The sequence below is a fragment of the Hemiscyllium ocellatum genome, chromosome 3 (genome assembly GCF_020745735.1).
Source record: "Hemiscyllium ocellatum isolate sHemOce1 chromosome 3, sHemOce1.pat.X.cur, whole genome shotgun sequence".
NCBI classification, from domain to species: domain Eukaryota; kingdom Metazoa; phylum Chordata; class Chondrichthyes; order Orectolobiformes; family Hemiscylliidae; genus Hemiscyllium; species Hemiscyllium ocellatum.
The window spans coordinates 90659440-90674434 of NC_083403.1; the positions used below are offsets into that span (position 1 = coordinate 90659440).

At 43.3% G+C, this 14995-nt stretch overlaps 1 protein-coding gene across 3 annotated transcripts in view; it reads right to left on the bottom strand.

The window, feature by feature from the left end:
• Positions 1-14995, bottom strand: part of LOC132833499 (regulating synaptic membrane exocytosis protein 1-like) — a 786224-nt gene that overhangs the window by 48359 nt on the left and 722870 nt on the right. For 2 of the 3 annotated variants that reach the window (XM_060851848.1, XM_060851830.1), the window contains one exon: positions 2791-2929. In XM_060851848.1, the coding sequence (XP_060707831.1) occupies positions 2791-2929 (139 nt within the window). Of the gene's footprint in view, positions 1-2790; positions 2930-3028; positions 3087-14995 lie in introns of those variants that run through there. The other variant, XM_060851839.1, reaches the window with a different exon arrangement.

Genomic DNA, 14995 nt, shown 5'->3' on the forward strand with positions numbered 1-14995 from the left:
ACTGTGTCGAGTTTGCACATTCTCCTTGTGCCTGCACGGGTTTCCTCTGGGTGCTCTGGTTTCCTCCCACAATCCCACAATGTGCAGGTCAGGTGAATTAGCTGTGCTAAATTGACAACAGTGTTAGGTGCATTTGTCGGGATTAAGTATAGGGAATGGGTCTGGGTGGGTTACTCTTCGGAAGGTCAGTGTGGACTTGTTGGGCCGAAGGGCTGTTTCCATACTGTAGGAAATCTAATCTAATTCATTCTTCTATATTATTAACATATCAAATGTTTCACATATTGAGATATAGTACCTTTAGTTTTCCTATTTCCCTCCAAGTTCATCTTGTCTTCCAATGCATTATTCTGTTAAATTCTCAGGAAATAAAAATCATCTATGATGAAATAACCAGTGGAAATGAGAACCAAACAGAAATTGATGGAATATACAAATCAGAGTCAATTGGGAGAGGTAGTCCGTACAATTTGGAAACAAAAATTCAAAGAACTGCGGATGCTGTAAATCAGAAACAAAAGCAGAAGTTGCTGGAAAAGCTCTGCAGGCCCGGTAATATCTGTGACATGAAATCAAAGTTAGTGTTTTCAAAACCCTTCCTCAGAACTGGTTCCCCATTGGCCTCCATTCACTAGAAAGCCTTCTACCACAGCTCTTTGTGTCCAATTATTAAGCTAGTTATAGCTGTTGCCATATTTCCCTCAATTCCATGTGTACCTTAACCTTCTCAATATGTCTCCCATGCGAGACATTGTCAAAAGTTTTGTAAAAACCCATGCAAACTACATCAACTGAACTTCCTTTGTCCACATATTTAATCACATTTTCAAACATTTGAACAAATTTGTCTGGCATGATCTTCCTCTGACTAGGCCATGCTGACAATCCTTTATTAACCTATGCCTTTTCAACTGGATATTAATTCTCTCCTTCAGAACTTTTTCCAAAAGCTTCCAATAGCACCTCTACTCCATTTTTTGAAAAGTACAACCACATAAAATACCCTCCAATCCTCTACCGCTTCCCCTGTGGCCAGAGACGAATTAAAAATTTGTGATTTCCTGCCTCGCCTCTCAGTGTCTGGGATACAATTCATCTGGGCTAGGGGTTTGTACATGTAAGCCTAGCAGTACATATAATTTCCTATGTGAAACTATTCAAGTTCTTCTCAGTCACTTTTCCTGAATTCCATAGCAATACTCTCCTTTACCAGAGTGAAGACCAAAGAGACATATTAATTCAGTATCATTGTACTCTCCTGCAAATTCACACACAGGTTGCTGCTGTGGTCCATAATGGATCCTACTCTTTCGCTGGTTAACCTCCTCCCTTTAATGTATTTGTAAATGGGAGTCTCCTTATCCTGTTCGCAAGTCCTTTCTCATGCCACCAATTTTGTTTATCTAACTGCTTTCTTAAGTTTGCACTTGCGCTTTCTATATTCCTTTAGGATGGCAACTGAATTGCTTTCTTTGGACTTGCTAAAAGCCTCTCTTTTCTTCCACATCCAATCCTGAATTTCCTAGACATTCAGAGTTGTTTGAACTTATAGCTGCTACATTTCCCCCCAGTGGGTATATGTTGGGCCTGTACTATCACTACAATACTCCAGGTTCAATACTGCACCATCTCTTGTTGGACCTTTTGCATATTGATACAAAAAACTCCCCTGGATACAGTTCACAAAATCTATCTCCTCTAAATCCTTAACACTATGACTATTGCAGTTTGTGTTAGGAAAGTTGAAATCCCATAATTTAGTTACCCGCTTATGACTCTGCCACACCTCTGGGAACTGCCTACATACTTGCTTTTCTATTTCCCACTGACTCTTTAGAGGCGTATAATACACTCCCAGTGAAATGGCTTCCTCCTAATCATTGCTAAGTTCTACCCACAAAGAACTTTTCCAAGTTACCATAGCTCCATATTCCAGTAATTAACTCCTTAATTAAGAGTGCTACATCATTCCCCTTCTTACACCTTATTGTTGCCTAAAAATCCTATAGTCTGGACTGTTAATTTGCGAGACTAACATTTCCCTCAACCATATTTTTGTGATAGCAACAACATCACACTTCCATGTATCAATTCACACCTTTAAGTCATCAGTCTTATCTGTTATACTCCTGGCATGAAGTAAAGACCATCTAGCCTTACCTTACTCTCTTGACACCCAAGATAACGGAACTCACTCTGACTTGCTTTCTTTGTTATAATTTGATATGTCTCTATTTTACCAATATTTTGTGTTCCTTCCCTCACCAGACTAGTTCAAATTCCTCCCAATAGCATGAGCAAACCTACCCAGTGTGGTTCAGGAGCATACCGTAGCATTTGTATATGTCCCACCTGGCATGAAAATGGTCCCAGTGATCGAGTAATCTAAAAACTTTGTTCTTGTACCAACTCTTGAGTGACACATTTATGTCCTATTTTCCTATTTCCAAACTTGCTGACATGTCATCATTGCTTCTTTACCAAACACCAACAAGAACTGGATCAAATTAGTCAACACTTTTTTTATTATCAACATATTGTCATCTTAAAGTTTTCCAAGTATCAATGAAGTTTGACCCAGGTTATTGCCATTAAAGGTTTGCTCTGACATTGGACTGACCAACTTGTGGTTCCCAGGTTTATTCTCCGCCTTTTGCTAAATCTTTGCCCTTGAATAACTGAAGACTGCAAATTTTGGTGACAACCATAGTCTATAACTCAGAATCTGACACATTGAAGCTTGCCTATCATTGGACATATCCACAGCTGCCAGCACAGGAGAATACTTACTTTCCCTCTGAACTGTAGCTGTTCATGCTGCCGTCAGTAGATTCCCGGCTGGCTTGTCGAGTCATACGCCGCATTTCCACTGCCATGCCTGTCTCTGTGCTTCTCTGGATAGTATTTTTGGATTTCCTCCCTCCAGCGTCTGTGGAAAAGTACAGCTTTGAAGTTAACAATATTTCAGTTTCAGACTCACTCACAACAACACAGAAATTGAAAAGTCTTTGACAAGTCAACTTCTTACGTTTATTATTTTAAAGTTACAATATTGGAGTATTTGAAGGCTGGTTTAGCCAAACAACCTAAGACCCAGCGAAAACACAGCCATCTTGCATTTTCCACTCTCTTCAACTGCACTGTTGTCATTACAATATTAATCTTTCCAGGTGCTATAGTAATTCTGGCCAAGTGCTAATGCCAAGACACTAAAGGTCACATTCCTTACATCCAGCTGAAACTTGTGACTGGATTTTCCACTCATTAACTTGAGCAACCTCTGTGTAATCAGTACAGATGCAGAGAACAAAAATACAAAAGATTGGAACCTTTTCAACAAAGGTGACTTATGGCTCAAAGTATTCATGCTGAAGTTTTCAAACCTTGTCCATAAAACTAACTATAATACAAGACCAAAACTGAGGCATTCTGCTGGTACTGGAGTTTTTTGAATTCATAGATAATTCGGGGCGGCATGGTGGCTCAGTGGTTAGCACTGCTGCCTCACAGCACTAGGGTCCCAAGTTCTCTGGCGACTGTCTGTGTGGAGTTTGCACATTCTCCCAGTGTCTGTGTGGGTTTCCTCCAGGTGCTCCGGTTTCCTCCCGTAGTCCAAAGAGGTGCAGGTCAGGTGACTTGGCCATGCTAAATTGCCCATAGTGTTAGGTGCATTAGTCAGAGGGGAAATGGTAGGTTACTCTTCGGAGGGTTGGTGTGGATTGGTTGGGATGAAGGGCCTGTTTCCACACTGTAGGGAAGCTAATCTAATCATAAACAGCAACCTGCTACACATATTACGATGGTTGCAATTTTGATTGCCTTACTTAAAAAGGAACATACTTACTTTAGGATCAATTGAGACAATCACAAAATTGGGAGACCATTACACAGGCTCAGTTGTCTAGCATAAATCTCCTGCTTTTTCCCAATATCTCTGTATGCTATTACTATTAAAACAAAACATCAAATGTCCTCTTCAATGCCTCAATTGAACCTGCTTCCACCACATTTTTAGGTAGCACACTCCATACTCTACTTGCTTCGTGAAAAGGTTTTCTTCTCACATCATTTGTTTACACATCACTTTAAATCTATTCCCACTTTTTCTTGTTCCTTTTAAGTGCAGAAACAGCTTTTCCCTGTCTACTTTATCTACCCTGTTCATGATCTTCAAAGCCTCTACCAAATTTCCTCTCAGCCTTCTTCTCTCCAAGATGAACAGTCCTAACTTCTTCAATCTATCCTCAAGCTGAAGTTTCTAATTCCTGGAACTATGATTGTAAATTACTCTAATGCATTCACATCTTTCCTATAATGTGTTCCCCATAAATGTACGCTGAACTCTAAATGAAGTCTAATAAGTGTCTTGTACAAATTCAACATCACCTCCTTGAAGATCCACTCAGTTGATTGCTGAAGGTTTTGTCTTATGAGGAAAGATTGAGTTGGAAAGACTAATTGGAGTTTAGAGCAATAAGAGATGATCTTTTTAAAATTCTAAGCTTCTAAGAGGGGTTTTCAGTGGATGTTTCACTTGAAACCTTCAATTTAAGACAGGGATAAGGTGGAATTTCCTCTCTTGAAGTGTTAGTTCTGAGGCAGGACTTGTATTGAGAATCACATCCTTCTTTTTTTCCATAAATTCCTCATCCTCAAGAAGCTGTGCAGCATCCTTTTAAAGTGATTGATGGAATCATCTCCGAGCACCTCTTCAGGCCTAGTGTTGCAGATCACTGGTTAAAAAATATTCTAAACTACATTCGATATCTATTGTCAATGATCTCTGGCTATTGACACATCTCCTGGAAGAAATCAATCTTTATTTATCCATTCTATCACCTCTAACTTTGCGTCATCTTGACAACTTATATTAAGTGACTTCTTAACCTTTTCTGTTCCGAGAACAAGCAAAAACCCTGCCAATCTCTACTCAAGGGTGATTCCCCTATTCCTGGTAAATCTCCCTTTCCAAGGGCTTTTTATCCTTCCTGAAATGTGGGCTTCAGAATAGTCCACAATGGTCTGAGACTGAAACAGTCTTGATTCTATTCTGCTCTATTTATAAACTGAATGTGTGCTTTAATTAACCAACTTATCAAACTGTGCTGCAACCTTTCAGGTTTTGTGTATGCTGGCATCAAAATGTCCCTGTTCATTGAGATGCAGACCAAAATCATATGCTTAATAGTCTCCCGTCTCTCCAAATTTATGTTCCCAAAAATTATCAACTCAAACTTCACCTCATTGAATTTCCTCCACCCATTTCAACATCATTTCACTATGTGAAGCCTGTAACTACTTTACAAAATGTAATCTACTAAGCCATTATGCTGATCCCTGCATCTGACTCCAGAGTCCTCATATGCATGGACAAGTCCTAAAAACTCTTAATTAATACTTCTAAAGACAAGGGATACATTTCCCTCTCTTCCCCTATCAGCGTTCCGAAAAGACCACTCCCTCCGTGACTCCCTCGTCAGGTCCACACCCCCCACCAACCCAACCTCCACTCCCGGCACCTTCCCCTGCAACTGCAAGAAATGCAAAACTGGTGCCCACACCTCCCCCCTTACTTCCCTCCAAGGCCCAAGGGATCCTTCCATATCCGCCACAACTTCACCTGCACCTCCACACACATCATTTACTGCATCCGCTGCACCCAATGTGGCCTCCTCTATATTGGGGAGACAGGCCGCCTACTTGCGGAACGTTTCAGAGAACACCTCTGGGACACCCGGACCAACCAACCCAACCACCCCGTGGCTCAACACTTTAACTCCCCCTCCCACTCCACCAAGGACATGCAGATCCTTGGACTCCTCCATCGTCAGACCATAGCAACATGACGGCTGGAGGAAGAGCGCCTCATCTTCCGTCTAGGAACCCTCCAACCACAAGGGATGAACTCAGATTTCTCCAGCTTCCTCATTTCCCCTCCCCCCACCTTGTCTCACTCCCAACTCTCGAACTCAGCACCACCTTCCTAACCTGCAATCTTCTCCCTGACCTCTCCGCCCCCACCCCCACTCTGGCCTATCACCCTCATCTTAACCTCCTTCCCCCTATCACATTTCCAATGCCCCTCCCCCAAGTGCCACCTCCCTACCTTTTATCTTAGCCTGCTGGGCACACTTTCCTCATTTCTGAAGAAAGGCTCATGCCTGAAACATCAATTCGCCAGCTCCTTGGATGTTGCCTGACCTGCTATGCTTTTCCAGCAACACATTTTCAGTTCTTAATTAACACTGCAAGACCATTTTAAAAAAAGCCCAGTCTCTGTTTCCTGCCACTGAGTCAGCTTCATACCGCAGGATGAAGTCCACTGACAGTGTGATGATTCCCTTCATTGGATATTAATAGCCCGCTTGAGTGCACCCATTTGTGATAGGGTGGAAAGGCTATCCTTGGACCATCCCATCATGAACCCAATTAGGTCAAGGTTCCCTGCCGCCATCCTTGCACTTGATGAAATGCTCCTCTCTGAAATCTGTCATGAGAGTAGCATTAAATAGCACCTCATTGTGAACAAATTTCTGCCATTTTTACTTTTTGCCCTTCTGCAATCTTTTGCTAGTTCTTCAAACTTCTCCTTTGCTTTTTTGAGATTGCTACCTTTCTGTTTGCAGCTCCTCCAGCCTAACCCAGTTCACTTAAACCACCTCCAACCTTGACAACACCAATGAACCTCCAAGTTAGAACATTACTCTGTTCAGAATCCCACTACAAGTGGGAGTAGGAAGCCATTCAGACTGTCCATCTTACTCTAGTGATTCAATATGATCATGGATGATCTCACGGAGGCCCGAACGTCATTTAATGTTCCATAATGCTCAACTCTATTTTCAGTCAAAACATTTGTCAAATTTTGCCTACAATATAGTCAATGGTGTAGCCTGCACTGCTGTTCCACAGACTAACAAGACTACTTATCTCCTCATTTTCCCTTACACTGGAAGATCCTTTCATCTTGAAATCTGTCTGCTATATCCAGACTCCTTTACAATAGGGAAAAAAATGGTAGAATCAAGGAGAGGGAGAACCAACTCCCTGCAACTCTTGTAACCATCCCAGACACAGTTACCTCTGAGATGTAGGAACTAAGGATTGGGGTTGGAGAGTATGCCATGCTACAGTTCTGCCAGTGGCTCTGCTGAGTACAAGAGCTGTTAGCATCTGACTAGGCAGCAGTCATACCCAGGGGAGATTCCCAGCCCTAGGAAACTGAATCCATGGTAAGGCCATGCCATTCCCACTGTCTAATTGAAATGTAGTTCAATTAGTTCAAAAACAGGTAGGGCGGCTCTTTTGGAAATTTTCCAGAGGCTGAAGGGATCTTAGCACCCATTTTATCAAGTCCCATCTGAATTTTATGTTTGAACAGAATGCAGGAAGGATGTTTCTGAGTCCAGAAGGGGTGTAAAGAACCAGGGACCCCAGTCTAAGGATATGGGATAGGCCATTCAGGACTGAGATGAGGAAAAATATCTTCATCCAGAAATTCCTAAGCCTGTGGAATTCTCTTCGACAAAAATGGTTGGGGCCAAAACATTGAATGTTTGCAAAAAGAGTTAGATATAAGTTTTAGGGGTAAGAGATCAGAGTATGCGGGAGAAAGCAGGAATAGGGTTGGATGATCAGCCATGATCATTAAATAGTTGAGCAGGCATGAAGGGTTGAATAGCTTTTATTTTCTATGCATCTATGAATCATCTTCATTCTTCAAAACTTAATGAGTCAATGTCCCACCTGCTTGACCTTCCCTCTTGTCAAACTTTTCAACAACCTGTCATCTTGAACATGCCCCCTCCCCAATATCTAGTGCCAGTACCCCAAGAATCTGGAGCCCCTTCTCTTTCATTTCTCCAGCCAAACGTGCCCCCTTCTTCCTGTTCAATTCTTACGTGTGAGTGAGCACAGGGATTAAACCCATGGTTACTGCAGTACAGGTCCTATTTGTAACTTTTCTTCATGCTTCTGATAAATTGACCGAAACACATTTCCAAAATAGATTTGCAAATTGACGGATTGGATAGGGAGAGATTACTATTTAAAAATTAGGGATCACCCAATTGGTACAGAGATGAGGGGTAATACTTTCTTGTAGAAGATTATACCTTCCTGAAAAAGGTGGTAGAAACAGAGTTCTTGACTATTTTTAAGGCAGAGGTGGGTATATTCTTGGTAAGAAAGGAGGTGAAGTTGGGGTTAGGTGGGAAATTGGAGGAATCAGTGGAGCAAGCTGAAGGAGATGACTGTTCTATTCCTGCTTCTTGTCATACTGATACTGCATTTCTACTCTTTCTTTCTCCCCCCGTACAGTTAGACCTCTTGTCGTGCTGGAAATTTTGTTTTTCACTGCATCCCTTTGAGGGGAAATTACCTTCCCCAGTGTGACCTGTTTATTGAGTGTCAAGGGTTAGGATTTCCAGCATCATGCATACCTTCCTCTTCCCCTTGTCTGCAGGACAGCTGTGGAGAAGGTAGTCAAGAAAGCATATTGTAGAATCATAGAATTCCCAAAGCGGAAGTAGGTCATTCAGCCTATGTTCACAGTGACCCTCTGAAGAGCATCCCTTCCAGAGCCACCCCCCTAGCCTATCCTTGGACACCATGGGCAACTTAAATTGTACATCTTTGGACAGTGGGATGAAACCATAACATCTGGAGGAAACCTGTGCAGACACAACGAGAATGTGCAAACTCGACACTTGTTATGCTTGCTTTCATCAGTTGGGGCAGAGAGTATAAAAATTGGCAAATCACGTTGCAGCTGTATAGAAGTTTAGTTTGAACACATTTGGAATATTGTGTACAATTCTGGTCACCACACTATGAAAAGGATGTGAAGGCTTTGGAGAGGGTATAGAAACAGTTTACCAGGATGGTGCCCAGTTTGAAGGATATTAGCTAAGCAGAGAGATTGACAAACTGGATTTATTTTCACTTGAATATTGTCGGATGAAAGGGCATCTGACAGATTACAAAATTATGACAGGCATGAATAGAGTGGATAGTTGGACCCTGTTTCCCAACATACAAATGTAAATTACTCGTGCACATGGGTTGAAGGTAAACGAGGGTGAGTTTAAAGAAAGTGTGAGAGGCAAGTTTGTTTTTTTTTACACAGCGGGGGTTAAGTGCCTGGAATATGCTGCCAGAGAAGATGGTGGAGCAGGATACAGGAGTAACCTGTTCAGAAGCATCTTCACAGATATATGAGTAGGCAGGGAATAGAGGGTTATGGACCGTATAGAGGCTACATGTTTTTAGTTTATAAAGATATCATCTGTCAGCACAGTCTTGATGGGCTGAATGGGCCTGTTCCTCTGCTGCACTGTTTTTGTTCTTTGTTCTACTTTCTCAGTTCTTTCCCACGTGGAGGTGTGGGGTAACCAGCCTCTGGAATGTCCTCGATATATTGCAGTGACTGAGGCCTCAAGCTCCAAAACTTAGCAATTGAGCTCAAAGACCTGGTGGTATTTTCTGCATCTATGCTTATGTTGGGACAAACATTCTCTTAGACTGAAAGGCACAAGTAAGCATCTTATATGTAAGCATGTTATGGTATCAAATGATAATTATCAAACCAATTACACCAATTAAATAATTCATTAGTTCACTTGTTATTGAAGCTACTTTCCATGATTTCATAACAGTTACCACTCTTAAAAAACGGAGACAAGCCAGTTGACCCAAACTGGTCCATCTGCAAATGTGTTGCTGGTCAAAGCAGCACATCCCTTATTCCTGATGAAGGGCTTATGCTCGAAACGTCGAATTCTCTATTCCTGAGATGCTGCCTAACCTGCTGTGCTTTGACCAGCAACACATTTGCAGCTGTGATCTCCAGCATCTGCAGACCTCATTTTTTACCCAAACTGGTCCATGCCTGACCAAAATGTCCATCCACGTTACCTCATTTCCCTGCACTTGGCCCATATCCTTCTAAACGTTTCCTCGCTATGATTTTGTCCAACAGCCTTTTAAATGTTGTTAATGTACCTGCCTCAACCACGTCCTCTGGCAGCACATTCCTCTATTCCTGATGAAGGGCTTTTGCCCGAAATGTTGATTTCCCTGCTCCTTTGATGCTGCCTGACCTGCTGTGCTTTTCCAGCACCATCTAATCTAGACTCTGGTTTCCAGCAGTCCTTGTTCTTACCTAGCTCATTCCATATGCATACCATGCTCTGTGTAAAAAACTTGCCCCTCAGGTTCCGTTTTATTCTTTCCCCTCTAACTGGTGCCCTCCAGTCCTCAATTCCCGAACCCTGGGAAAAAAAGACTAAGTGCATCCATCCTATCCATGACTCTCATGACCTTATACACTTTTATAAGACTCCCCCCGCCTCTCCCACAACCCCCCTACTCTGAGTCTCCAACGTTATAAAGCAAAAGGTCACAATTTGACTAACCTCTCCCTATAACTCAGACCCTTGAGTCTTGGTAACATCCTTGTAAATTTCTTTTGCACTCTTTCCAGTTTAATGGCATCCTTCTGATAGCAAGGTGACCAAAACTGAACACAATACTCCAGTGGGGTCACACCAACGTGCTGCACAACTGCATCATAACTTTTCAAACTTCTGTATTCAAGGCCCTGACTGATGAAGGAGAGTGTGCCAAAAGCCTTCTTCCCTGCCCTGTCTACCTGTGACTCCACTTTCAGAGAAGCGTTCATCTGAAGTCCAAGGTTCCTCTGATCCACTTAAGACCTTACCAATCACTATGAAACTCCTACCTTTACTTAACTTTCCAAAATGACCTCACATTTATCTGTATTAAACTATGTTTGCCATTTCTCAGCCCACTTCTCCAGCTGTTCAAAATCACGCTGCAATTTCTGATAGTCTTCCTCAATGGCCAAGACACTGCCTATTGTAGTGTCATCTGCAAATTTACTAGTCAGAATCTTTCCCGAAAAAGGGCTTATGCCTGAAACATCGACTCTCTTGCTCCTCGGATTCAGCCTGACATGCTGTGCTTTTCCAACGCCACACTTACTAATCATGCATTATACATTCTGATCCAAATCATTGATATAGACGGGCTCAGCACCCACCTCTGAGGTACACAACTAGTCACAAGTCTCCAGTCTGACAAGCATCCTTCCACTATTACCCTCTGCTTCCTACCATCAAGCAAGTTGTATATTCAATTTGCCCGCTCCCCCAGGGTTCCATGCGATTTAACTTTCCAGAGCAACCTATCATGTGAAACCTTATCAAAGGCCTTACTGAAATCCATGCAGACTATGTCTATCACACTGCCCTCATCAATCTTCCTGGTAACTTCATCAAAGAACTCTCACACACAAAGCCTTGCTGACTACTCATGATCAACCCTGTCTTTTCAAATGTATGTATATCTTATCCCTCAGAATTTTCTCAAATAACTTACCTACTACAAATGTTAATCTTACTGGTCTGTAGTTCCAAGGTTTCTCTGTGCAGCCCTTTTTCAATAAGGTGACATTTGCTACTCTCCAGTGTTCAGGGACCTCATCCGTGGCTAATGATGATGCAAATATATCAGCCAGGGCCCCCACAATTTGTTCTCTAGCCTCTTGGAGGGTTCTTGGATATATCTGGTCAGGACCAGGAGATTTATCCACCTTCAAACATTCTAATACCTCCAACACCTCCTCTACTGTGATATGAATTAAATTGAATTTATTGTCACGTGTACTGAGGCAATTTGAAAAGCTTTGTCTTGTGAGCAACACAGACAGATTACAGAGTTTTTTTTAGATTACTTACAGTGTGGAAACTGGCCCTTCGGCTCAACAAGTCCACACTGACCTGCCAAAGCGCAACCCACCCATTCCCCTACATTTACCCCTTCACCTAATACTAAGGGCAATTCAGCATGGCCAATTCACCTGACCTGCACATCTTTTGGACTGTGGGAGGAAACAGGAGCACCCGGAGGAAACCCATGCAGACACGGAGAGAATGTGCAAACTCCACACGGGGAGTCGCCTGAGGTGGGAATTGAACCTAGGTCTCTGGCATTGTGAGACAGCAGTGCTAACTACTGTGCCACCGTGCTACCCTATTAAGTAGTATAGATAAGTAAATAATAGGTAACCAGCAGCAAAACAAAAACACAGTACAAGTGAATGTTAACAGTTTGTGAGTGCATTCAGTATTCTAACAACAGTAGGGTAAAAACTGTTTCAAAACCAGTTATTGCATGTATTCAGGCTTCTGTACCTTCTCTGCAATAGTAGAGGCTATAAAAAAAACATTGCCAAGGTGGGATGGATCTTTGAGAGTGCTGGCAGCCTTTCTTTGACAAAGGGCCCAGTAGATGGATTCTATAGATGAGAGGTTGGCTTTTGTGATTGTCCGGGCTGAGTTCACCCCTGTCTATAAATGTCTCTGATCTTAAATGGTAAATTTGCCATACCAGGGAGTGATACATCCAGACAATGCTCTTGATGGCGCACCTATAAAGGTTGGCAAGGGTACTTGCCCTCAAGCCAGATTTCCTCAACTGCCTGAGGAAAAACAGACATTGTTGGGCCTTTGCAACCAATGCATCCACATGAAGAGTCCAAGAAGGTTTGCTGTTGAGTACCACTCCCAGAAGCTTGACGCTCTCTACTTGTTCCATCTCTGTGTAGGAGGGCATGAGTAACATCCTACCGAAAGTCAATAATGAGTTCCCTGGTTTTGCCGGCATCGAGAGCGAGGTTGTTCTCAGTGTCTTCCAGGTCTTCCATCTCCCGTCTGTAGTCTGTTTCATTGCAATCTAAGATGTGACCGGCTATGGTGGCATCATTAGCGAACTTGTAAATGGCATTAGTCTGTTATTTGGCGATGCAGTCATAGGTGTACAATGAGTACAGTAGGGGGCTGAGTACATATCCCGGGGCTCTACTATTGAGTGTTAGTGAGGATGAAATATTGTCCCCAATCTTCAGTGATTGTGGCCTGTGGTCAGGAAACCGAGGATCCAATTTCAGAGAGCGGGGCTTAGCCCGAGAGCACTAAGTTTCATAAGCAGTGTTGAAGGATGAACTGTAGTCAATGAGTAGGATTCTTACATATCTGTTATTGGTGTCAAGATGTTCTAGGGAGGAGTGAAGGGCAAGTGAGATGGCATCTGCCGTGGATCTCCTGGTCCGATAGGCAAATTGGAGTGGGTCAAGAGTAGTGGGGAGGCTGGAGTTGATTAATGCCATGACCAGCCTTTCAAAGCACTTCATGACCACTGAAGTTAGGGCCACTGGGCAGTAGTAATTGAGACGTGTTGCATGATCCTTCTTAGGCACAGGCATGATTTTGGCCCTCTTGAAACAGGCAGGGTCAGTGGTTGAAGATGTCCAAGAAAACCTCTCAGTTGATCTGCGTATGCGCTGAGTGCACAGCCTGGTACTCCACCTGGTCCCCTCACTTTCCACTGATCTGACCTCTGATGCAGTAACTCTTGGGTCAAGTTTGTCAGAGTAGGTGTTACCTCTGTGCTGAGAGTCTGCTCAAAGCGAGCATAGAAGGCGTTGAGACAATCTGGGAGGGATGTGTCATCGTCTACTATCTTGCACTGTCTCTTTTTAGAACCTGAATAGAACCATTCAGTCCTTGCCATAGTCGCCAGGTATCTTTCTGGGTCTCTAGTTGGGATTGGTATTGGTCCTTGGCTGTCTGAATGGCTTTGTGAAAATCATACTTGGATTCCTTATATTTGAGTGGATCTCCTGATCTGAAGGCCTCACACCAGTTTTTTTAGCAGATTCTGTATGTCCTGATTCATCCAGGGTTTCCTGTTGGGGAACACCTGGATTGACTTCCTCGGTATGCAGTGTTCCACAGACTTGCTGATAAAGTCTGTGACAGTGGTGGCATACGCATCCAAGCTACCCACGGACTGTTTGAACATGGTCTAATCAGCCGAATCCAGACAGCACTGGAGTTGATCCTCTGCCTTCTCTGACCAGCACTGGACCTGTATCCATGAGGGGGTGGTCTCCTGCTTGAGGTTTTGTTTGTAAACTGGGAGAAGAAACAATGCATTGTGGTCAAAGTTCCCAAAATGAGGGCAGTGGATGGAGAGGTAGGTATCTTTCACAATGGTGTAGCAGTGGTCTAAAATGTTCGGGCCCCTGCTGGGGCAGGCAATGTTCTGGTGGTACTTGGACAACACCTTCCTGAGCTTGGCTTGATTGAAGTTGCCAGTTACAATAAACAGGGCCTTGGGATGATCCGTCTCCAGGGTGTTAGTAATGGAGTATAGCACATCTAGAGCTCCCTCAACCTTTGCTTGTGGCGATATGTACACAGCAGTTAGAGTAGCAATGGTATATTCCCGTGGTAGATAGAGGGGGTGGCATTTGATGGTGAAGAATTCAAAGTTTGGGGAGCAATGGCTGCCCAGTGTTGCAATGTCCATGCACCATAGATTGTTGATTAAAAAGCAAACTTTCCACTCTCTGTCTTACCTGAGGATGCTGTACTGTCCATACAACGAATAGAAAAACCATGAGCCTGAAGTGCACAGTCGGGAATGAACGGGTTGAGCCAAATTTCTGTGAAACAGAGTGCGCAAGCAGTCCCGCAGTTCAAGCTGGAAGCTAAGCCTGGATTTACGTTTGTCCATCTTGTTCTCCAGAGTTTGTACACTTGTGAAACTATGAAGAGGAGTCTTGAAATCACGCAGTTTCAATCTTTTTAGCAGGCCAGCAAGATTACTCCCGCTTCCTTGTAGGTTTCTTACATTTGGTTGGTAGAGTGGATTAGATTAGATTCCCTACAGTGTGGAAACAGGCCCTTTGGCCCAACAAGTCCACACTGACCCTCTGAAGAGCAACCCACCCAGGCCCATTCCCCTACACCTAACGCTATGGGCAATTCACCTGACCTGCACATCTTTGGACTGTAGGAAGAAACCGGAGCAACTGGAGGAAACCCACGCAGAAACAGGGAGAACATGCAAACTCCACACAGACCGTTGCCTGAGGCGGGAATTGAACCCTGGCGCTGTGAGGCAGCAG